Here is a 26,014-nt window from a genome sequence, read left to right on the forward strand (position 1 = left end):
CCCTATTTATTTGATTGATCTGATACTTACCGAACCCCTCAACAGATTTTCTTACTATTTTAAGAGATAGATTGATTGAATATTTTAGTATTTTCTGTTTTTGTCCTTGATTTGCTTTCTTATAACTCAGATACAAGTAAGGGGCTTTTCATTCCAGAACAACAAGATTTTAAGCGGGGCCTTTTGTGATAGCAAACAAACTAGGTCGATTCGCCACGTGTATGTAATAACAAAGTCCGGATAAGAATATCTTCTCGTACTATAATTAAAATTTACCCGAGTGTGGAAAACAGAATCAAGACATATCGCACACAATAGTAGTGTATATACTGACTTCTATTTTCACTTGCTTGTGTAGATTACACACTAATGGAAAGTCTAATGGAAGGTGTCAGGAATAATAAATCCTTAGTGGAGATGAATGTAAAATTGAAATCAGTATCCTTCACTTGTAGCTTTACTAATGGAGAATCAGAGAGTTGAACACTTTGGACTTTTTCTTCCATTGTATTTAATGAACCTCCGATCTTAATTATGCTAAAAGGAAACTATTTCCATGGTAAATCCCCACCAACTGTTATCCTTTTGGTCCCTTTTAGCTACTGGGATGTCAATCGTATTTTATAGAAATTGGTGTAGTTTGTATGTCACCCATTTTCTGGAAATGATTAGATTAGTAATTGATGTTAAGGAATTATTAGATTAGAAATTGGTGGAAAAGTATAATGTTAAGGAATTGACTTGTATAGTTTTATGTGATGGATACATTGAAATGGTTATTCTTTTTATATGTAGGTCTATATGGATTCTTTTAAGTTATCATTGTTGGTGAGTCTTATAGCATTAATAATATTGCTCAAACGTGCAAGAAGAAATACACTCCCAAGGAGAGTCCGTCAAAAGATGTGCATTTCCAAACGTAGTGGAGAAGATTTAGTTAGGGAGACTTTGAATGGTCCATCAAAACAAATTTTCCAATCATTTAGGATGGAAAAAGAATCTTTTCAAGCATTGTGTAGTCATTTTCGAGAGAGAGGGTACTTGGCCAATAGTAAACACCTACTTTTGGAAGAGAAGATGATGATGTTCTTGTTAACACTTAGTCATAACACTCGTATGACACATGTAAGTTGGTTATTCCAACATTCTGGAGAAACAATTCACAAGTACTTTCATGAAGTGTTGAAAGCTATGATTTTGTTTTCCAAAGAGATGATTGTACCACCATCTTGGGATGCCCCAGTTGGAGAACTTAGAAGTTATAAGGAACTTAGAGAAGGAGCATTCAAAGGGGCTGTTGGAGCATTAGATGGCACTCTCATTCATGCGCTTATTCCTCCTAGCAAACAAAGACCCTTACAGGAGGAAGAGGTGGAAAAGATTGTTGGCAAAATGTGTTGGCAATTTGTGACTTTGACATGAAATTCATATATCTTTGGGTTGGATGGGAGGGACTGCCCATGATGCTAGGGTGTTAACTACTTCAAAGTCGCGGAATCCACTTTGGGTTTCCATTACCTCCTCGAGGTAAATGTGTAGTCTTTGTTTTATTGTAATGTTATCTACAAAGTTATTACTTGTATATGTGTACTAAATTGTCATCTATTTCTATTGTATAGATACGTATTATCTATGTGACGCGGCTTACACGCATACCAGGGGCTTTATGGCTCCATATCGTGGTGTACGATATTGGCTTGTCGACTACGCGTCACGCCCCGGGAGTCTTTTAGGACAAAGGAGGAGAAGTTTAACCATAGCCATTCAAAACTAAGGAATGTGATTGAGAGGAGCTTTGGAGTTTTGAAAGCTAGGTTCCCTATTTTGAGCAAGATGTCAGGGTATAAGTTTCCAATTCAGAGGAACATAGTCATTGCTTGTATGGCTCTTCATAACTTCCTTCGTAGAGTTGCCCTCAACGATGTGTTATTCCAAGCATATGGTAATGAGGAACTTCTTGTGAATAATCATATTCCTGTAGACCCAGAAACAAATGATGGTGTTGAGCAAGTTTTCAGGCCACAAGATCAAGCTTATATGGTTAATTTACGATCTCAAGTTGCAGATATCCTTATGGCTAGGCCTAATAATCCCGAGTGATGTTTTTGTTAGTTGTGTTTTATGATGTTTAACTTCTTGTAAACTCTTGTTTGATTTGTTATATTTATGACTTGTAAACTTTATTTTTCTGACATATCATTGATATGAGAATGTTTAGACTTTTTTGCTTGGCGTTTGAGTTTATTATATTGTGACATGTAAACAGGTTGATTAACATGAGATATATAGGCGCGAAAGAAGATCATTTTGTTGAATAATGATTGGAAGTACAAGTTATGTAATGGTATGTAAAACAGGGTTATATTTGTCAAATAACCATCTATAAGATGTTGTGTGTTTGTTTTTTCTTTTTTTATAAGTCCTTATAAGAGGAACTTAAAATGAAAAACAAACCAGTTTATAAGACCCACTTATAAGACCCTCTTATAAGACCATGTCTTATAAGACCCTCTTATAACTTAAACCAAAAAAACAAATAGGCCCTAAAGCAACACCTGACACACGGTGAAAGACTTCCACGTTGAACTCACCCTAACACATTGTACGAAAAGCCACCGATACCTGTTAGTTTTGTAGGTATCGTCTAACATGAAAATTGTTGGAAAAGTCCGAGCCAACTTAACACCTTATGGATGGGCCTATAACAACCCCGTTATCTTCTCGGTATTTTCATCCTCTCTCAACTCCTCAAAATAATGTTCTTTTGCTAACAACTCACGCAATCTCTGTAATTGTGTGAGACTATTTATATCCAATCTCCTCACCTTCTGCCTTACAGTGTAGACTTAGGATATACTATATATGTTTTCATGATACCTATTCTTGATGGAATCCAGAATTTGTTTAGGCTTTATTCCACACTTACTCATCTCTGACAAGTACTCGAACTCTAGAATGGTCAGACGAGTAGCAAATGCATGTCCTTCAAGGGTCTTCGCCAATATATGGTTGTGAATATCATTTCTAACTTCTATTTTCCAACTATCGACAATGCCGCGTTCGAAAACATCTTTTAATTTAAATGGACATCTCAATTTCTTGGTTCCCGCCCTTCTCTTATTAGCCCTCCCTTCGTCTTCCTTCTTGTGTGACCGATACACACCCGAGCACTCGCAAGCCAAATTCAATCTTGCTACTCGGTTTCCCTTAGCATACTCCGACTTTTCAATAACCACAACCACATTAACTTGTTTTTCTCTAGCGGTTGCCCAACCAATTGCCTCGCTACGTGTATGAAAGACCTAAACACATAAAAAATAACAACTATTATTAATACATTAATAAAATTACATTTAGAAAATAAAAAAAATGAAATCAATGCCTACTCCATCATACCTCTTCTTTATTATATCACTTAAAATCGATTGACAATCCACGTTATTCGAGTTTGCAGAGGATTGGTTCTCGGATAGCGACAAAGGATTCTACATATAGAATAAAACAAGAGTCTAAAACAATTTGTGTAATGAGGGATTTCAAAATCACAAAATAAAAATGAACTTCTCACTAAATTTAGTCAAAACTACCCAGTCATGTAGTTCCATAAAGGGTCCAAACGACCCAACTATGTAGTTCCATAGTGGGTCCAAACGACCCATCCATGTAGTTCCAACCCAGCCATATATGTAGTTCCATAGAGGGTCCAAACGATCCAGCCATGTAGTTCCATAGTGTCCCCAAACGACCCAGCCATGTAGTTTTGTAGTGTCCCCAAACGACCCAGGTTGTTTGGGCTTGGGTTTTGAATTCATTCAATCAATCAAGTGATTTGCATTCATTATAATCAATGCTCTCTTGTAGATTCATTCATTCAATCAATCAAGTGTTTTGTATTCATTCTAATCAAGTGTTACCTCATTATTTAGGTTTACTTGTCTTAGCTTTGTCGTTGACGATTTCTCGGCATCTCATTTGCTCGACTAGTCGCATCTTCTATTTCTTCAACTTCTTCACCTTCACCTTCACCTTCAACATTTTGTGCCACTTCTTTACTTTCAATATTTCTTCTATTTTCTCCTTCTCTAATTTGTTGTTGCACCTCAAGCATTACCTCAAATGCTTCTTCTTCATCTTCGTGTTACATTTAGGATTTTGATTGGGTATTCTATGTAGAGAAACTTGAGTATTTTATGTAAAGAGTAAGGATTTTGATAAAAAAAAGAGTAAGAAGTAAATGAGAAACTTAAGTATTATATGTAGAGATATTTGAAATTTTAATATATTTCGAATAATTGAGTGAAATATGTTTGTAAACTCTAAACCCTAAACCCCCAAACTAGTTTATTATTCACAATTGAAAAAAAAAATGGAAAATAACAAGTTTAGATATAAAACAAATTATTGTTTTAGATTTAGATAATTGAGTGAAATATGTTTGAAATTAAATGTTTTTTATGTCGATACGAAATTTGTAAACCCTAAATCCTAAACCTTAAACCCCAAACCCCAAACTAGTTTATGAATCACAATTTGAAAAAGAAAATGAAAAATAACAAGTTTAGAGATAAAACAAATTATTATTTCGAATAATTAAGTGAAATATATTGGTACGAAATTTGTAAACCATAAATCCTGAACCCTAAACCTTAAACCCCAAACCCCAAACTGGTGTATGATTCACAATTTGAAAATAAAAATAAAAAATAACAAGTTTAGATATAAAACAAATTATTGTTTTGAATAATTAAGTGAAATATGTTGGTATGAAATTTGTAAACCCTAAACCCTAAACCCCAAACCCCAAACTAGTTTATGATTCACAATTGAAAAAAAATAAATAAATAACAAGTTTAGATATAAAAGAAATTATTATTTTAGATTTTGGCATGTTTGATTACATGTTTTAACTTTGTTATATAGATACTATGTCATAACAGATAAAGAGTGTTGAGTGCATGTAATTGTGTTGGTGCAACTAATTGTGTTGTTCCTAACCCAATTTTTTAAATCGTATCTCAATTTTGCTAATTCAATTGGGATGTGTTGATCATTGATTATTACTAATTCAATTTTGCAGATCATTGTTTAAATAAATTATTATACAATTATGATCGATTAATGATTTTGTATTATAAGAAAAGTGTTCGGTGTTTATGTATAAGAAAAATGTAATTAGTGTTTATGTAATCAATTTTTATTAGTTAATCGGACTAATTAATTATTTTAGTCCAAACGACTCACACAAGTTACCCCATAGTAGCCCCAAACGACCGAGTCATACCGCTTGCATGTGATACTAAACGATATAATGGTATCGTTATAGTGTATACGCAAACAACATTGAGGTATCGTTTGATTGTATACCCAAACGACATGACACTATCGTTTGAGTGTATACTCAAAAGACATGATGAGGTCGTTATGGTGAGACCGGTTGAATTAGTTGTTAGGCCCGGACTTTGATGGCAAATTTGTATAATATGGCAAATTTGTAATTTTTTTTTTTTTTTGGGTTGCCCAGTCCAATTTGAGTACCCAATTAAACTACCTTAAGAATTTGAAGATCTTAAGACACTAATGCTGTCCATTTGGGTGTTATGGATCCGTTTTTTTTCGTTAGTGAGGCCTGTCATGGATTGACTCTTTTGTTAGTTGTTACCACTTACCACAACAGTAGCCCAATAAAGCTCATTTCTTACTGCAACCACATATATCGAAGGTCACCCAATCCAAGCCCAACGACACAAGACACGAAGTAAAGTCCCGAAATGTGGCTAAACGTAAACCATGTAACCACTGAAAGCAAGATGAGTGTTGGAATATTTGATATGCCGATAAATTAGCCATTGAGGATAGGACACGTACACGAACTGCAAACCACATCCACTCCCTCTAAATTCATTAATTTATTTTTTCCCTCCTCACTTTTGTTTACCATTTTTCATTCAAGGTACGTTAGTCATTCTTTTTCCTATTTTCTAATCAATATTATTCAGTTGTTAGTTATTTTGATTTCCTATTCGTTGTTTGAATTGATGAATTATTAAAACTAGTTGTTAATTTTCTTGTGTTTTTAGAGGATAGATGGCAGTTGCAAACAGTTTATCTGCCTGCAGTAGTAAACATATTTATGGAAGAAATATATCACTTCCCTCACTGGGAAAGGTGTTGAAACCAGGAAAAGTGTTGTTGGATCAGAAACAGCATCAAGGAAGAAGAGGGTTTTTAAAACTATGGCTAGGAAATGTAGGACTTGCAGCTACTGGAAATGCTTATGCAGATGATCAAGGTGTTTCGTCTTCAAGGATGTCTTACTCGAGGTTTTTGGAGTACTTGGACAAGGACAGGGTTACAAAAGTGGATCTCTACGAGAATGGTACCATAGCTATAGTTGAGGCTGTGTCTCCCGAGTTGGGTAACCGACTTCAGCGAGTAAGAGTGCAACTCCCAGGCCTAAGTCAGGAACTTCTTCAGAAGTTTAGAGAGAAGAACATTGATTTTGCAGCACACAATGGTCAAGAGGACTCGGGCTCTGTTTTTGCTAACTTGGTTGGAAACCTGGCTTTCCCTCTACTTCTTATTGGAGGTCTGTTTCTTCTATCAAGGCGTTCATCTGGAGGCATGGGTGGTCCTGGAGGTCCAGGGTTCCCCTTTCCTTTGGCCAATCCAAGGCCAAGTTCCAAATGGAGCCCAACACTGGAGTAACTTTTGATGATGTTGCTGGAGTAGACGAAGCAAAGCAGGATTTCATGGAAGTGGTGGAATTTCTGAAAAAACCTGAGAGGTTCACAGCAGTCGGTGCACGCATTCCTAAAGGTGTTCTACTTATTGGACCTCCTGGTACTGGAAAAACTTTGTTAGCCAAGGCAATTGCAGGGGAAGCTGGTGTCCCTTTTTTCTCTATTTCAGGGTCCGAGTTTGTGGAAATGTTTGTAGGTGTGGGTGCTTCTCGAGTTCGTGATCTTTTCAAGAAGGCTAAAGAGAATGCGCCCTGCATTGTATTTGTTGATGAAATTGATGCTGTTGGTAGGCAAAGAGGAACAGGTATTGGTGGTGGAAATGATGAAAGGGAACAGACCCTTAATCAGCTTTTGACTGAAATGGATGGATTTGAGGGAAACACTGGTGTCATTGTGGTTGCAGCAACTAACCGTCCTGATATTCTTGACTCTGCTTTGTTGAGACCTGGGCGTTTTGACAGACAGGTTGGTGTTCTTCTATATTACTGGTAGCATATGTTGTTCTTACACAGATAAGATTAGGCCCAGTCAAGCTCCATGTACCTTTCTTCTGTTCTTTTATCTCTTCCCCTCGTCCCTCGTCCCTCGTCCCTTGTCTAACAACCCCTTACTTAATGTACAACACTTTCACAGGTATCTGTTGACGTTCCTGATGTACGTGGAAGAACGGAGATCTTGAAGGTGCACGCTGGTAACAAAAAGTTTGAAGGGGATGTTTCTCTTGAGGTGATAGCCATGAGAACCCCTGGTTTTAGTGGAGCAGATCTTGCGAATCTCTTAAATGAGGCAGCAATATTGGCTGGTCGTCGTGGAAGGACAGCGATATCATCAAAAGAAATTGATGATTCTATTGATAGGATTGTTGCTGGAATGGAGGGAACAGTTATGACAGATGGGAAGAGCAAAAGCTTGGTAGCATATCATGAAGTAGGTCATGCGATCTGCGGGTAAGAAATTGTTGATTCTAATTATTTTTAATTTTGTTTTCTAGAATTTTTTTGGACATGAGTCTTTCTGTACTGCCTTTGCTGGCTGTTTGTGTTGCTAACATTTGTTTCAATTTTCGCATTCTTATGTCACCAAACGAATATCTATCATTCTTATCGTAGGAGGTTTCCGTAGTGCATGTCTGGTTTGATGTTATTGATTTGATAGAAAATGATTATCAGATTATGTACTGCAAAAAAGAATTCTTATTCCTGCATGGGGTTAAAGCTTCGATAACCCTTCTTTTGCAATCAGTAAATCAGTTCTTGATTTCATCCATTTTAGTTTCTGTTATCTCTTGTTTTGCATATGGATTTGAAAACAACTATTACAATTCTTGAGGATATTAAAACATTCTAAATCTGAGGCACTGAAAGCCCTGCCCTCATCTATGTGGATTTAGAAGAAAAATTATCCTTAAATATGCAGAGACTAGTCTGCTCTATTAATTACAGAGGGACTGCTTGGCTGTATGAATTGCTGTTTTCTTTATTAGCCTGCGTTACTGCTCTGTACTCAGTCATGGTTTTGGATGCGTAGCTTTAAAAATAAGACACCTTTTGATATATAGTTATATAGAAGGCTGTCACTAGTTCAACTTCAGACCTTTTAGGCAAATTGTATACTTCAACTCCTTCAAGAAGCTAGTTCGTTCTTTTTATGTATTGCCCTAGATCTGAAAGATGATTTTGTGGACTTCTCAAGGTTTCTTTCCAAATTAAAAGTTTACATCCTGAACCCTTCGTTAACATTTTTTTTGTGGGATTAATAAGACTTCTTGAACCCGTCAGATATTATCAATTTATCATTTCTTGTGAGAAAGAAGTTGGTAGTCTTTCTGGTTTTGTTTATAATCAAGTAGCTATTGGAACTTCTATTATTTCTGCCAATAAGGGTGAAATTTTTGAAATAAAGTATCTAATATAAAAAAAAGTAATCTGAACTCTTTTTATTGATGTTTTTATTTGTTTTCTTGTAGGACCTTGACTCCAGGACATGATGCTGTTCAAAAGGTGACACTAATTCCTCGTGGCCAAGCACGTGGTTTAACATGGTTCATTCCTACTGATGACCCAACCCTGATCTCTAAGCAACAACTCTTTGCAAGAATAGTTGGTGGGCTCGGAGGCAGAGCTGCTGAGGAAGTTATCTTTGGTGAGCCTGAGGTTACCACTGGTGCTGTTGGTGACTTGCAACAAATAACTGGTTTGGCCAAACAGGTAACTGAACAACTTCTCGCATCTCTTTCATTAACTTTACTTACTTCTGGCCTTCAGGTTCTTGTGTCATATCCAGGACAGTTTATCTTAATCTTTGCTCTAAGCATCTTAGTTTTCATCTCCTTTGTTTATCGAAATAATACTTTGTGTCAAGATGTGTTGATCAATACACTCATGCTTTGCAGATGGTAACAACATTTGGAATGTCTGACATTGGCCCATGGAATCTGATGGACTCATCAGCCCAAAGTGGAGACATGATCATGAGAATGATGGCCAGGAATTCAATGTCGGAAAAACTTGCTGAGGACATTGATGCTGCTGTTAAACGGCTCACAGACAGTGCATATGAGATTGCATTGAGCCACATAAAGAACAATCGCGAGGCAATGGACAAGATCGTGGACGTTCTCCTCGAAAAGGAAACTATGAGCGGGGATGAGTTCAGAGCTATTCTTTCAGAATTTGTGGAAATTCCTGCAGAAAACAGGGTGGCTCCAGCAGTACCTACTCCAGTCACTGTATAGATTATAGAGGTCAAATTGAGAATGTCTTTAGAGCCATTCATACACTATAAATTGTTTTAAATAGATCCATTGTTCATACGTGAGATGCGTGGATTTACTGTATAATATGTATTATCTTTTTGCCAGTTTAGGTCAGATGTAAGTGCATACCACTAATTTAAATGCAAATGCTGCTTCGTTTATTGAATCGTCGCTATTGCTTCAACATTTTGATAATGCAGAAATACTGATAGAGGTAGTAGTTAGTTCTTATTTTTATTAGCTAGAGTTTCAAAGATCTAATGAAAATTGATGTGGAAAAGGAATATGAAGTTTAGAACTTCGAGATTATGCTTTTTCGAAGTATTTAAAATTTTATTTTATTTTATTTTGAACGTTGTGTATTTTAGATTGAGGGTTGAGGAAGATCCTAATCTGTAAAGATGAATCAAGATCTTGAAGGAGGAACACTAATCAGAGGAAGTTCTGAGGAATTGAAAGAACCAAAATATAGACTCTGTAAACCCTATTACTGCTTCCTATAAATTTTTTTTTTTTTTATTGGCAATGCAAATTTTTTTTGGCTTGGCAGTGCAAATTTACCAAGTAGTTGGTATTGTATTTCAGAATTCAGATTACATTCATAAATTTAATATTAAAATTCTATAAAGTACCAAGTGTATACGTAACATGTGTCTTTGTTTTTATAAAACTGAAAATATCTTGCAAGTTGCAACAGACATTTGGCTGATTTGTTGGCCCTATCACAATAGGAGTTGCTTACTTTTCCATAAACGGTGGTCGCACCTAAAAAGAACAAACACAATTGTTTCAGATGACAGGAACAAACACAATTGTTTCAGATGACAGTGACTAGTATTTGATTAGGAGGGAGGCACTGGTGCAGCCGTGCAGTGCTCTTAGATACAAAACTTACATTGCTTGGTAGCATCTCCGTTGTGCCAATATGTAGTTATATAGGATAAAAATGAGTTGCTTACTCGATCAAGCATTCACCTCATAGAATAAAAATGAATGGAGAAAGTGTTGACCCTAAAGACTAGGTATGGATGTAGTCCCATTTATGTCTCCCAAAACTCATAATATATTAATAGAATTGTCTCTTCACATAAATTCAAATTTATAGAAAAATTGACAATTTAACATAATATAATTGAAAATGTCTCGTCTTTCATCCTGTGTATTTTCAACATGTGACCCCAAAGACTAGGTGTAACTGTGGTTCCACTTATGTCTCCCAAAACTCTTATAATATATTAATAGAATTGACCATTCACATAAGTTTACATAAATTTGGGCCTAAAGAGAAATTAATAATTTAACAAAATAAACCTTAATTATACATATTATGCTAATTCTCAGACTTTTAATTTTAAGTTTCAACTCTCTGCAGCAAGCATTTTTTATTCCAAATGTTATAACTAGAGCAAACAACTTTATAGGACAACTACAAAAGGCAGACCATTGCACATATATAACAAATGAACATTCTACGAGTAGCAAGTGTGGTCTCAAAATTACCGCCCCTAGCAATGGAAGAAATAACCAACAAGATCAGCCCCAGGTTAACTTGAACCAACAAAATATACGCAGTCAAAACCACAAGCTTTAGTCAACAGGAGTTCTTTCCTCATAAGCAGTTCTTGCTTCAAGCACATCCACACAATAGCGTTTCGAGAGAACATCCACTTGGTCTGCAAATGATTTGTTCCTATGCTCACCCAAATGGTTAACCATTCTACACCAACGTTTCCTACACATATCTCCAGGCCTGAGGGAAACATAACCAAAAGTCAAAATAAATAAAACAAAGTGCACAACATCCAAAAGTCAAAATAAAATAAAACAAAGTGCACAACATCTACTCATAAATAGGACTAAATTTTTTAATAGACTTGTGAATAGTATTAAGAATTTGAAATGAAATAGCAAACCAACTATGGAACTTTCCTTGCTAATAAATTGGCAATTCATTCATGCTATATATGGGTATTTGTCATATTACTGAATAGGCCTTCTACACTTCCGAATGGTTTAATGATTCGGAAAAAATTGTGGTTTTTTTAGGCCAAAAGTTCAAACGAAGATCTCCTTATAGAGAAAGAAGGGATGGAAAAGACCCATGGAGAAAAGGAAAAACTGAAATCTCTTTGTTTGCATGAAATCACAAACGGTGATTGCAGATCTGAGACTACAACGTGAAAAGAAGATTAACAAACTGGAACCACAGTTGTAGATTTGTGATCTTGTTGATAGACGATAAACACAAAGACGCGTTTAGAATGTGACTCGAGCTTTTTCTGAGACCCCCTTGCAATTTGGGCTAAAACAAAAGCTTTGGACGATGAGTAAAATGTATATAATGAATTAGGTCAATTTTAGAGGCAAATATTTAAAAGTGATCTGGCATTATCCAACATGGAGAAAACGTTTTGTGAGAGGTCAAGACTGAAAAAGAACACACAAGAGCTTCTAGCTCAATTGGTTGTGTACCCCTCTCCTCATGGGAGAGGTTGCAAGTTCGAATCCCACCAAGTGTTGGTTGGGATTTATTTCTTATGTAATTATGTGATGGGGAGAGGTTGCAAGTTCGAATCCCACCAAGTGTTGGTTGGGATTTATTTCTTATGTAATTATGTGATGGGCCTTTGGATCAAGTGAGCCTTCGGGCTAGGTTCCCTTCGGGGTTGATAACCCTTCGGGCAATGTAAGCGTTCAATGTAACCGGTGTGGGTTTGCCTTAACCTTCTAAATATTTCAAAAAAAAAAACTGAAAAAGAGAAAAAGAAAAACACGCTTCTTTCATCTATCTATTAAAGATTATAACTGAGAATTTATAACAAACATAACGTAATAAGTATCAGCTTTATTAAAATTTACCTATGGTCAAGAAGATCGTCTCCGATCCACCTCTTCTAGTGAACTAAAATCCTTTGTAAGAAGTCTGCAGTAGCAGTACATGGAATTATTTCACAATGAAGAGCAAAGAAAAAGTTATAGAAAAGGATGCAAATTGATACTAAAGTATGCAGTTTTAAAATAAAAATAATCTTCACGGGAATCACGGGATTTGTAAATTGTAATGATTTGGTGGTGGAAACACCCACCAAGTCCTTGACTCATATCCCCTTTTCAAATTAACTGGAAAAATTTCCAAACTTGCAGGGATAACACAGCTTATTTATGTAAATTAGAAATTGCGAGTTGTCATTATTTAGAGAATTGAGAATCAGAGTTGTTTCATATCGGCATTTCCTATTTCGAATCAAACTATATCAAAATTCACTAAAGAAACAGCTTTTATGCTTTCAACATGCATATTGGGTGCAGGTGCCGACTAGCAAAGTCGGTAAAACCTTTGGGTGATAATACTAGAGGTCTGGGGCTCGAACCCCGCCAACATCAAAGAGTTACTGATCTCATTTAAAACAGGCTACCAATCAAAAAATAAATAAATAAATAAATAAAAACATGCATATTGGGTCAAAAGTCATGATGGAAAAACTAGGCTGTCTAGTCTTTCTTCGAACCCAAATGATCTCCTTCGTCCAAGCCATGAGTACCGTATCTGATGTAGAACATGAAGTCGTTGTTGTGAAGTTAAGGGTGTGCGCCCTTGTTTTCAATTGATATTAAGGGCGTGCGCCACTTGTTTCAATCCAAGCCCACAAGTTGCTTATGTGGCCCTTTTATGTTTTCTTTTAGTTGGTTGTGACACGTGTTGTGTTACTATTGGTTTATGATTTCTAGGTTTAGTATAAATATAAAGGCTTGTAATTAGGGTTCGTCAGTGTTGAAGTTTATGAGTTGTGAGATTCAATAAAAGAGTTGTCTTTTGTTTGATTAATTCAAGTGTAGATTGTTAAACTGAAGCTTCCGCCAGTAAAATCTACATCAGTATCCATGCATCATCATGTGCAAAAATGGCACCTCCCCCCCCTCACACACTACGTGTACACACAGCTTAAGAAAAATGAGGAGGCAGAAAAAGGAGGAAATCGAGTAGCAGTATACTCCTTTTGTCAAAAAAGGATTAAAAACAGGAGAAAAGGGAAGAGCCTTACTCATCCAGCAACCGTATGTCATCTGAACTAGCCCATTTATCTTCCCTTACCAACCGTGACTCCAGTTGTTCATACCTGAAAAGTATAAGAAAGCATCCAGATAACAATCATAAACTACAATCAAAATTCTACAGGACCTTTACCAAACAAAATACCAATCTTTATGAAAATAAACGCTTGAATTTCAACCAAATTGTACCACAAGGATTCATTAGCAAGCGTGACTTGTTTTTAAGTTAGGAAATCAAAGGATCAAATATAGATGGAATCAAAGAGAATGTTTCTTGAAGGGGATGCTGTGTTTAGTATCTACCTTCTATTGGATGTTGTATACAAAAAACTTTTTTTAGCCTTCATACTAGTATTGCCTCATATATATAAAACACATCTTAAAATTGCAGAATGCTTCAGCAATTACTTAATGTCGTCGATTGCTTGCTCCCATATTCTTTGAATTTAACTGAATTGAGTTACTCTTGAAATGACCATCTAGGTCACTAAAAGACCACAATTTGCACAAGAAGAAAAAGAGAGTTGAAAGGCTTCAATCTATGGCTTTGTGTTTGATAGGGAATTCATAGTGTTAAGGTGACTAGTTATGCACCCTGTGAACTGTGCTGATACACTTTCCTCTATTTTCTTTATTTTTCTCATTTTATCGGACAATTGTAGGCCCATTTACTTTCTATTTACATGGCTCCACTCTTAGTATATTTTTTTTCCCTATACAAAGAGTGTGTTGTGGGAAAGGAGGGGGTTTGTTCTGTGATAGCTATGGGTACATGCTATGCCATGGACAATTGAATTGCCCACCAAATGCATCTTATTCAAGGATATTCTTACAAACCTACAAAAAGATAAAACGATACGAAAAGCAATACGGGAATTAAGAAGATGCATAAACTCCAAGATGAAGAAGAACTTATATACCATTTCCTGCAGCAAGCCATAAAATGATCGAGTGGACAATTTGGAACTAATTGCTCCCCAAGCAATATTATCTCGTAACTGTCCAGTGAGATTTAAGACAAAATTAGAATATTACAATGAATAGCACACAAGAGATAAGTAGTAATATATACAAATCAATGGTGGGCAGCACACCATACAAGACCCTCTCACCAAACCCGCTAAACACAGATCAGAACGTGCATCCTCTCAAGAACTACCACTCTGGTACCATGTTAACTACCACTTCACTCCAAGAACCCGAGGTGCCCAAGGCAAATATAGCAAGGAAGTGGTCTTCAGTATAAGACAGGGTAGGCAAACACCTAATAACAAGCTAACAACCCATACGGTGGGAATACTCCAACAAAAAATATAATACCTAAAATTATTACAGAAGAGGAGAGCCGCAATCCCAAATCAAAGTACGTACACAGAAGAATATACTCACCATGCCATGCTTGGATTTCTTTTCCTCAGAAATTTTCATCCGCAAATCCATATTTACCAAATCAAATAACTGTTGGTACTCATCCTGAGACCAGCGCCCTAGATCAGAGAGAGATGCAAGTGAAATACACCATTTAGACAAGAAAATACAACTTAATTTTTTTCTTTTAAAAATGAACTATCACTAATTGTAAGTTTGGATGCCATCCATGTCCAAGGAAATCCTAGCAAATGTGTTAATTTCGATGTAATAGACAAAACGAACCAAAGGGAGTTACGTAACCTAAACAAAAGAAAAAGAAAAAAGGATCCGAAATTGAAACCCTGGTTACTATACAATAGATAAATTTTTGAGTTGGGTAAGTATGTATGTCAAGTTTATCAAATATAGTCTCTTCATTACCCATCCAAGCAAATCACAAACAAAGTCCACTTTCTCTTTGTGACTCCCTCTATCACACATTTTTTCAAAAAAAAGGAAAAAAAAATCTTCAATCTGAGTGGAGCAAAAGAACCCGTATATATAATCAGAAATCACCCAATTGAGGTAAACTCAGAAATGTTCTGAGTAGTCCACTTCTAGAACTATTTGATGGCCTCCTCCCTTAAATATACATGGCAATCATATTTAAAACTCGAACACTAGTAGAATACCTTTTTTCACGTTGGGTAGGCACATCCTGCGCCATGCATCCTTCACATGAATCCTATACTTGCCAAGTTCATCAGCCAGTATTCTCCAATCTGGTCCATTCTTTGCATGGGACCTAAAGTTTACAGAACCCCAAATACTCAGAAATATGCACATAACTAATTGAATTCCTGTATCTTACAAATAGATGTAGCTACTTACCTATGTTGGGTAGGGATGGGCAGATGGCAATGGGGGTTTTACATTTGTACATATCAGGTCGAGTCAATTGAAAATTTGCCAAATGGTAAACCCAAACCCATCCCATTGTCATCCCTAAAATGGGGAGGCAATATACTTGCAAGGAGTTTGGTTTCAATTTTCAACGAATACACAATCCAGAAACTACATTGGTCGACCAAAGTCAAGTAGGAACCAGTCATGTTTATGGCATATCAGCAATGAGAGGCAGGCTGTGTTTGGCTAAGCTGAAACTATAAAATGCAATATGGATAAACCACCTTACATTAATTTGTGCTACTTAAGAGGTCAGGCTTATGTAACTTTCCGTCCTTGTAAGCTATAGCAGAAACAGTCCCCGAAAGCCAAAAGCAGTTCCCAAAGTTATGTCTCTAAACTCAGTGATAAAACTAATATGCTATAGTGTCTACAAGGGAAGTAATAATTTCAGCTCCAGTCTGGCCTGACCTTGGGCTAACAGGCTCGACATCCTAAAATTTGAGTTATATACAGCGACAAGACAACTAAAGTATTGCAAAGGTAATAGACACAATTTCGGCCTGACTTTGTCTAGGCACACCTCATTATAAAACTGGATGAAGATACTGGGTCATGATACCAAGTGATATAGGGTCCAAACTCTAGAAACCCTTTTCCTAGTAACTCTACTCTAGATACCCAATTAAGAATTAATTGAAAAAGCAACATCTAATAGTTAAAATTCAGTAGCAAAGAACAAACTTTTTGATAGTTTCTAACTCTTCAGGAGTCCATTTACGTTTCCCATCGCTTTCGAACAGAAGATGTGCTCGGTTATATATGCTCTCTTTCGTTCTCCAAGGCATGGAAGTACCTGCAATAGAAGCAACATACAATTAGAACATATGCAATTTTGTAATATGAGTATCCACATCATGCTTTTGCAAAACAGGTTCTCATAAAAAAAAATTAAAAAATTAAAAATAAATAGAAAAAAAGGACTCCGGAAAATCAATTGGCAATAATCCTTAAATATGAGCATTTGCCCATGAAAACCTCTCCAACCATTTCGTACACATTAAGATTCACTTCGGCTGCAAATTATTTTCAAATGCAGTGAAATGTTGAATAAAGATAATACCAGTGGAGAACTGCACAAGCATACTGAGCCAACTACACTGTTCGGGTGTCAGGCATTGCATACTCTCATATATGTAGTAGAATTGTTGGATATGATAGAAGGCAGTCTGAAAACATACTCATGGCATACAATAAAACAGGGAAGACAGAATTCATTTGCAGATATGGATGCTTACTTATCTCCACCCAACAGTTTCTGGTTTCTGGATAATTCTTACAGCGCAGAACCATTTCTATCCCATCATCACCCAAATCATGTTCCTAAAGACACAATACAGTGAACCAATTTCAGGGAATGCTAGAACTTAACTAGAAATTAATGGAGGGTAACAAATGTAAGCATTTACAATAAAGAAATAAATGGAAAAAGTAGTGACACGTTACCTCACAAAATCTAATCAGTTTCAACATATGCAAATTAATGTATACAATTGGTCCACAAAGCATGGCAGACTACAGCTTAATTAAGACAAGATAATTCGTTCCTGTATGGGGGTTCATCAATTCATCTTTAAAACAAATTATTCAACACATCCAAATGGCAAAGTTTTTTCTAGATTAAAAAAAAAATGAGAGCAAACCATTACCCCACCCCATGGGTGTGTGTAAGGAGGGGTCAGGGGGTGTCGAAGGGGATTAATTTGTGACCATTGCGAAAAACATAGTGCATATTTGTAAATCTAGATTGTCTTAAAACCATATTCTAAATTTTCACAGAACCATTTACCTTTATAAACTTAAAAACAGCATCTTTTATGATCACGTCTTCTTCTAGTGAGAACCGCTTACCGCGCACCAAACCCTTTTCCTTATTTTCCTTCTCAATATCGGTGACATCAAGTAAAGGGAAAACTTCTACTTTCTCTGAAAATTTCACCCTCTTAGATGATTTTCTAGTTTCTGTATTTTCAGCACCATCAGCACTTCCAGTCTTTTTCTTTCTTCTGGTTTCTCCTTTATTAATATTTTTTCCCGGAAGCGCTTCCTTCTCCCGACTCCTCTTCCTCTTCCTCTTAGCAACTGAACCAGAATGACCTTCATTGGAATTGGGATCATTATCACAAAGTGGGGTTTTTTCTATATCCGATGAATTTTCAAGGATTTCTCTTGGAAAGTTCTTTTTCTTCTTCTTTTTCTTTTTCTTTTTCTCCGTGTCTAAAGTATTCCCCTCCTCAACCTCCACATCAACAGATCTATCGTCCTTTTCATTGCTTTCCTTGGCAGAGAGATTGTTAGAATTGTTCATCATAAGAGGTTCAATATCGCCGCCCTTCTTCTTTTTCTTCTTCTTGTCCTTTCCCTTTCTCTCCTCAAGCGAAGTATATCCCTTATCAGAAGAATTACCTTCCTCTCTATTGCTCTCAGTAACTAAATTGTTTTCCTTCTCTTCATCGTTTAGTATTTCTTCCGAAGACAAAGTCATACTCCCGTCTTTACTTTTGTCTCTTTTCTCCTTCTTCCTCTTCTTGTCCTTTTTAACTTCCAACTCAACATCATGATCTGATTCCCTCTCATCCTTGCTCAAACCCAAACTCTCCTTGTCCTTATGACTCTTTTTGCCGTGGACTCCATCATTACTTTTGCTCCGTTTCTTCTTCTTCTTCTTCTTTTCCTTCCCCTCAACGTCTACAGAATTATTTTCCTCCTCTTTACTTTTGTTCCTCTTCTTCTCCTTTTGTACCTCTTTACCATCACAACCTTTCTTCTCTTCCCCGTTGACTACCTCCTTAGATTTATGTTTCCTCTTTTTCTCCTCTTTTCGTCCAACAGCATCGTTCTTGCTTACTAACATCTCTCCCTTATTTTTCTTATCTTCCTTCTTCGACTTCACTTCAACTTGTCCAGCATTTTCATTCTTACTCTTTTTCTCCCTCGTCTTCCTTTTCTGCCAAGCCCGTCGTCACAAAACCTGTAAATAGTCAATAAAATTCAAAGAGTTTGAAGTAGAAATTTATTGAAACATCTATCTAACGTGATGTATATGTTAGAGATGAACTAATAAGAAAAACTTATGAATTGAAATTGAAAATTTACTAGTTGGGAAATCTGTTAATTTATTACGCCGTCTTTTAATATTTTCCCCAAGTACAACCACCTCCACTCTCATCGTTTCAAGCTTCCCTACTATTTTTCTTTTTTCTTTTTCTATTTCACTGTCAAATTACGTAAATGTCTTTATATATCTTTAATATATAGAAAAACTAGCCTCATGCACGTACTCGCGCACGTTGTATTAAACAGACAGAGATACTACCAAACAAAATAGGGACCCAACAAAATAAGATCCAAATAATGGGAATTGGATCATTACTGCATTTCTTCCTCAAGATAGCGAAGGAGGCCTAGCAAATTTTATGTACCGTTTCTTCTAAAATTCTAGCATAATTCTTTGGCCATTGCACGCAATCACGCTCACACTCAACTTCGTATTAATAATCAAACTTTCAAAAGATTTTATTTATAATGCATCCCTTGCTTCGTCTTTTCTTACTAAATTTGGTGCCAATGCTTATGCTTGAATCATGTAAGCATATCTTTACTTTATAGAAAAATATAGGAGTCGGTGAACAGTAGATTAACATACGTCACAGTGGGTATGCTTGAATCACGCAAGCATATTTGATACATAGCAATCATGTGTCATGGAGTTAGTATGAGATAACGGCTAGAATGTTCATCCATACACTATAATGATGTGAATGCTATTGTTGACAAACTTCAAGGTTTTACTTGTTGATAAATTAACTAATTGGAGGAGTGCTATCCGCCATCTCAATGAGTTGCATAGATTTCACCTGAGTAAAAACAACACTTTTCATCAAGAGATTCCAATAAATTACCTAGTATTTCGAATTTCAAGACAAAAAGTGTCATTTACTTTAGGTATGTATCTCACAATGTGGGTTGTCCAAGTTTTCTAGGACGCTTGTCAACAAAAAGTTTAAGCAAGACTAAGATTTCTAACTTAACTATATACTTAGGAAGAAGCTCATTAATTTCTTGCACCTATTAACACGTACAACCCTTATTTTCTAACTGAATTTTTAATGGTGGCTGGGAATTCAGTACTATACACATAACGACAAAAAGAAAAAGAAAAATAAATATAATAACAATTGAACATTTGAAACATAGCAATAAATATAAGAACCAAAAAGCCTTATTGTGGGCAAGTTTAACTGCAAGAATGGTACAATTAGGAATCCCCGTTAAACTAAGGTAGCAATAAGTTCAAGTCAACTAAAGTCTAAAACAACTTATTAGAAGCGATGGATGACAATGATGAAATCATTTAAATCTATTAACGAAGGCACCCCAAATATACTTTAGACAACCAGGATGTACTTTGAAATATATCAATTATTTGCTTGCAAAAAATTATCTAGGACTTTTAGTTATATTTGTTTTAACTATCAAATCTTAAAGAGAACTTATACAAACCCCAAAAGCTTCTCCAATTCGAGCAAGATTTATTCCACGCCCTTGCTCCTTGAATTTTACATATCTCTGGTGGTTCAAGATAAGTATATAAAAACAAATGGAAGATAAGCATATCTCAGTACCGGAAAAGCCTTTGCAACAAATCTTATTCCTATGTATACGTAAAATGGTAAAGTTTTCGGGTCGTAGGAGTTACTCACTCCAGGGCATCACACTTTGCACCTTTACTACAATAACACACTAAAACAGAATTTACAATAAAATAAATAACAAACAATGGAATGCAGATCGAATAATATCCTTACGCCACAAAATAGGTTGGTGACTCAAGAAACATATATAACTCTACTTCGTAAGATCTAATGCACAACTCGGTATGTTAAAATATTAAATTAGCTAACTGGCTTAGGTCCGCTGAGTTAGATATACGGATACCCACAAATGTTGTCAAGTTGCATACTTTAGGCTCTTTTGGGATAAACTATTTAGCGGAAAGGGCCAAAATTCAATATCATATATTCATAAAAGTCCATTAAGGATATGCATATAGGCTAATCTAGTTCTCCCATGACAATTCATACGTGCTAGGACAATTCTAGTGAACTGTACTTCTCCAACTTATCTTTAACATGAAACCAAAGTTGCAACTTAATTACAACAATCATTGACTTTTTTGCATACAAACAATATAAGGAAATTCTAAATTGAAGAAGTGCATCTAACCGATAGTTACCGTTCACGCCTTTGAAATTGGAATGCTAAGACAATATGGTTCTTTCTATCTTGGAAATGATTCGCAATCAAAGACACCTAGAACCAACCCAAAAAAAAAAAAAAACATTATTAGCTTATCAATGATCACATATGCTAAAAAAAAACTTTGGATCCTAAATTGAAAAGGTGTAAAAGCTTATGTTCAAGTAAGTAAGTACCCCGCTGGCACATGAATCCAAGTAAAAAAATGTTGAAATGCAAACTAATTCACTCGTAAAAAACAAATAGATAAATGCAAGCTGAACTTGAAATGCAAGCCAATTCACTCGCCCTAATTAACAGTTCTTACTTCTTAGTATGACGGGGCTGATTGACTACCCATTCCAATTGATTAACCAAAAACTTTGATTGCTAGTAGGTCACATGCATGTTAGTATGGGGATGGAGAAAAAATGACCTTGCATGACTTGTGGATTCAATGGTGTGCAAAAAAGAATTCAGCAAAGCGGTATCATTTGGTTCTGCTAGTAAATCTCCTACTCATAAGACAAAATGAAAAAAATCAGTCAAGCTATTCCATGTTTGTCAACACCCTTATGCAATTTTATTATTGTTTATTTTCATTGTTCTATAATTTATAGATCACAAAGATTCTACACATAGATATCTAGACCAAACTAATACCATAAAAAGTAGATGAACTGCCAATTCTTTTAATAACTGAATTAAATAGAACTTCATTGCTGCAATTGCCTAGAAAATATCACTCCATGACATAACTACAAACAACAAAAACTGAGTAATTGAACCATACATACTACAGGTTTCACTTTGTTGCTCTAGCCCTATCCAACGGGGTAACATAGCATATTACAACTATTTCATAGAAAGAGGATTGCTAGAGTTCCTGAAAACACCAAATCAGATTAACCATTGAAATATACTTGGGTTCCTAAGGAAGAAGAAGTGAAATATAAATGGAAAGAACATAAGAAATTCGTATTTTTACCCAATTACTTTCAGCGAATATATGGAGAAGGAAAAAAAATGGTACCTGATGTTTCAAGATCGAGCTTGGCAATGTGTCAATTTTGTCTCGCCCAATGCTTATTTGAATTGGCGTTACTAATAATAGCAAAAATAGAAACATCTTGGAAGCTAGGTAGTGAAGAACTATAGAGTCGATCGAAGAAAAAAATACAAATGGCTATTAGAGCAGATTGATAGAGATGGCGAGGAAAATTTGAAGCTTTAGAGAGAGGGGAGACGAAGAGAGACTGAATAACAGTGTTTTGGTGTACGTCCTAGGGGTAATTTGGTAATTTTCATATTTTTTGTTTTTTTAGGAGTAAAATAGTAACTTAACGTTTATAATTTTTTTTTAAACTCAGTGGAGCCCACGTGGGTACCACATTCGTCTTTTATAATATATCAATTTCAATTAAAGAATTTGCACTAAATAAGTTAGTGGATATAGTTAATTGACTGTGAGATAGTTAAATTAGTCAAAATTAATTTGTTGTTAAGTTATTAGAGACAAACTATATGTTGAAATTAGTAAATTTGTTGAGATTATAGAACATGATGTTAAGCAATACAAAATTGTTTAAAGTGATTAACTCAGTGGGATGATAGAAAGCTTTAAGATATTTTGAAGTTTTGAGGATAAAAAGGTTTCATATTTGTTATCGTTTGAAATATATGTTATGTGGATCATTCGAGATTTCGTATAATTATAACATTTTTTTTTTAGATTCCTATTACGGCCAGACCCCATATTGTGTTGGGCAGACCCCGAGTCGAGCGGGGGTCTGCCCATTGTGTTGGGCGCAACTTCGAATTATACACCCCCCAACCAAATACCCAAGAAACCGAAAACCATTTACCACCCTTCGTCCTTCAAACCCTCGATTTCTACTCGACCTAAAACCCACAAAATCAAACTCTCGATCTCGATTCTTTGTTTCAATTCTTTGTTTCCATCAAACTCTCGATTCTTTATCTCGATCTCGATCAAACCCACCCAATTACTACTCGATCTCGATTCTAATTCATCGATCAACTAAACAGTGTTTTACTAAAACCACCATTAGTAAGTTCGGTGAGTATCTGAAACCACCTCAAGCTCTTCTATTTGGTTCCTCACATGTAAACACGCTTCAACACCAATTTCAAAGTGAGTTTTTTGCTTTCAAAGTGAGTTTTTTTATGCATTGTAGTTTGTAAAATGTTAAGTTTGTATGAAGTGTATGTAAATTGTATTAAGTTTGTATAAAGTGTTGTGATCTTTGTGCGACATTGTTGCTTGTAATTTGCTAGACTAATTTGACGTTATAGATTGTGTTTCTATTAATATCTTTGTGCGGCATTATTGGGCGTTAATTGAATTGAGTTAATATTTGTATCGGGTTAATCATTAATTGATGATATATTAGGTGGAAGTTTTTCTTGTGGTTTCCCATTGACATTAATTGAATGTGCATTATTAAGTCCTAGATTATGTGTAATGCTTCCATTTAAGAGTTGAGTTTGAATTTTGAATAGTGCGGCATTGTTGGCTTATTTTGGTATATATGTTGAGAAATGACCTTGTACTAATTTTGAGAGCTAAGTTGAGTTATTGTTATTTTATCTCGAGACGTTATACTAAGTTCTTTATCTCGAGATGTTATACTAATGTAGTTTTTCGTTTTAATTTTGATAGCACCCCATGGTCGATGAAATTTCTCGCTTGCTCAATCAAGGCATGCAATTGGGTGGGACTGTGATTCCAGACGATGCACAGAACGAGTTCATGGAGGCATACAATTTGACCCGGTGCAAGTTCATTGGTGGATGATATCGTGAAGGAGCATAAGTGAATAAGCAGCTTGAGCATTGATCTCAACTTTGGAGTTCTAGTAGTATAGGGCTGTTTAGATTGCTTTTGTTGTAAATAGTGATGTTGTGATATCTGTACCCAAATACTTGATTTTGTCGTATGTTATTTCAAAATATTATTTGATGTTATGTGAATTTGGTTTTGATGTTATGCGATTCTATTTTATGTGTTTGCGATTCCATTTTATTTCAAAATACTTGAATTTGATGTTGCGATTCCATTTTATGTGTTTGGTTTTGAATTTGGAAGTGTTAGAATTGTTGGAAGTTGAATATGAAAGTTAAGAAAAAAAAATCGAGGTTCGGCAAATTTCAGTCCCAAACGACATGGCCACACCGGTCAAGAGGCAAAAAAACAGAAGTTTGGGATTTTTCAAAGTTCAAATCCCAAACGACATGGCCACACTGTTGGGGACTTAGTCCAAACGGTGTGGCCATGTCGTTTGGCCTAAGTCCCAAACGGTGTGGCCATGTCATTTGGGATTTGAACTTTGAAAAATCCCAAACTTTTGTTTTTTGCCTCTTGACTGGTGTGGCCACACCGTTTGGCCTAAGTCCCAAACGACACTGTTTGGGACTTAGTCCAAATAGTGTGGCCAAGTCGTTTGGGATTTGAACTTGGAACAACATAGAGTTATGTTTTTTTGCCTCTTGATCGGTGTGGCCACACCGTTTGGACAAAGTTCCAAACGACATGGCCACGCCACACCGTTTGGACAAAGTTCCAAACGACATGGCCACGCCACACCGTTTGGACTAAGTTCCAAACGACATGGCCTTACACCGTTTAGGCCCAAACGGTGTGGCCATGTCGTTTGGAACTTAGTCCAAACAGTGTGGCGTGGCCATGTCGTTTGGAACTTAGTCCAAACGGTGTGGCCAAGTCGTTTGGGATTTGAACTTGTTCTACATTTTCTTCTTGAATGGGATCACTTGGAACTTGTTCTACATTTTTTTCTTAAATGGGATCACTTGTAACTTGTTCTACATTTTCTTCTTGAATGGGGTCACTTGGAACTTGTTCTACATTTTCTTCTTGAATGGGGTCATAATGTATTACATTTTCTTCTTCATCTTCATGTTCTAAAATGGGGTTGGGCTCTTCCATTAGTGTTTAGTGTTAATGTTAGGATATAGTTTTCTTGAGGGTTTAAGGGTTTAAGGGTTTAAGGGTTTAAGGTTCTTTATTGTGGAAGAGAAGAGATCGAATAGAAGAGAAGGGTTGAAAAGGTTGCAACAAGTCAAATTCACTTTGGTTTGGGAGGCTCCCAACATAAAACAACTTTTGGGGCCAATGACACATTTGTAATAATTGTTTTTATTTTTGGGGTCTGCCCAACACAATATGGGGTCCGGCAGTAACAAACACCTTTTTTTAATGGAGTAATCTAAATTGGTTGAACTTGTGTAGTATTAACGAAACAATGCTGGATAGACATTTTTTTTTAATATTTTTTTAATAGAGGTTACACAATGTTGGATGTATAGTTAGATGAACCTGTTGTTAGGAGTACATCAATTCTCTTGGAAGATGTGGATCTTGTCCATGGCTGAATGCATGTTTGTAAGTCTGGGACAACGTATTGGGCTTACTGTATTTGGGAGTTTTTCTTTGTCATAAAGGTATCCAAAGGAAAACAAAAATTGAAAGTCCCATTCGAGTTGAAAAGGCAACAACAATGTTGAAAAAACAATAAAATTATATTCCTCTATTTTTTGGAAAAAAACGAAACAAAAATGTATAGCTTGGTAGATTTTGCATAAGATCTATTGAAATTCAGTGCCGGTGCTGATGTAGTGAGGCTATATGGAGTAAAAATCAATTCAATAACCGGGTTGCTTACCATTTATGACCGTTAATGTAAAGGTCAGTATGTAACAGCTTTAATTGAATGAGGTACAGTAGAAGTATGATGAGCAATAACTTTTGAAAGTGTACAATGAGGAAACCATATTTTGTGCAAGAGAGGTCTTCAAGATCCATTTCAATTGCGCTAGTTTAAAAATAATTTGAATGAGAATATGTGAGTGGCAACGTCTGAATTATAAAGTG

At 35.8% G+C, this 26,014-nt stretch overlaps 2 protein-coding genes across 5 annotated transcripts; one reads left to right on the forward strand and one right to left on the reverse strand.

Moving 5' to 3' along the window:
- The first annotated feature begins 5,808 nt into the window (after positions 1-5,808).
- LOC147518771 (ATP-dependent zinc metalloprotease FTSH 2, chloroplastic) lies at positions 5,809-9,661 on the forward strand. The gene is made up of 5 exons (XM_086590519.1): positions 5,809-5,950; positions 6,078-7,205; positions 7,374-7,687; positions 8,707-8,947; positions 9,133-9,661. The coding sequence occupies exons 2-5, from the start codon at positions 6,684-6,686 to the stop codon at positions 9,472-9,474; spliced, it is 1,419 nt and encodes a 472-aa protein (XP_086446645.1). The 5' UTR covers positions 5,809-5,950; positions 6,078-6,683; the 3' UTR covers positions 9,475-9,661.
- A 961-nt stretch (positions 9,662-10,622) lies between these two features.
- Positions 10,623-22,364, reverse strand: LOC147518772 (uncharacterized). 4 transcript variants are annotated; one of them, XM_086590517.1, is made up of 12 exons: positions 22,136-22,363; positions 21,539-21,617; positions 21,101-21,177; positions 17,654-18,835; positions 17,103-17,187; positions 16,549-16,660; positions 15,591-15,703; positions 14,938-15,035; positions 14,469-14,546; positions 13,539-13,613; positions 12,355-12,418; positions 10,623-11,245 (listed from the first exon to the last, which is right to left on the reverse strand). In XM_086590517.1, the coding sequence occupies exons 4-10, from the start codon at positions 18,716-18,718 to the stop codon at positions 13,608-13,610; spliced, it is 1,557 nt and encodes a 518-aa protein (XP_086446643.1). In that variant the 5' UTR covers positions 18,719-18,835; positions 21,101-21,177; positions 21,539-21,617; positions 22,136-22,363; the 3' UTR covers positions 10,623-11,245; positions 12,355-12,418; positions 13,539-13,607. The 4 variants fall into 4 exon arrangements, with proteins under 4 accessions (XP_086446643.1, XP_086446644.1, XP_086446641.1 ...); XM_086590518.1 differs by lacking the exon at positions 21,539-21,617; XM_086590515.1 differs by lacking the exon at positions 12,355-12,418 and having other exon boundaries at positions 11,110-11,245; positions 14,920-15,035; positions 22,136-22,364.
- Positions 22,365-26,014: the final 3,650 nt, after the last annotated feature.

Source organism: Coptis chinensis, chromosome 2, assembly GCF_015680905.1.
Source record: "Coptis chinensis isolate HL-2020 chromosome 2, ASM1568090v1, whole genome shotgun sequence".
Lineage (NCBI taxonomy): Eukaryota > Viridiplantae > Streptophyta > Magnoliopsida > Ranunculales > Ranunculaceae > Coptis > Coptis chinensis.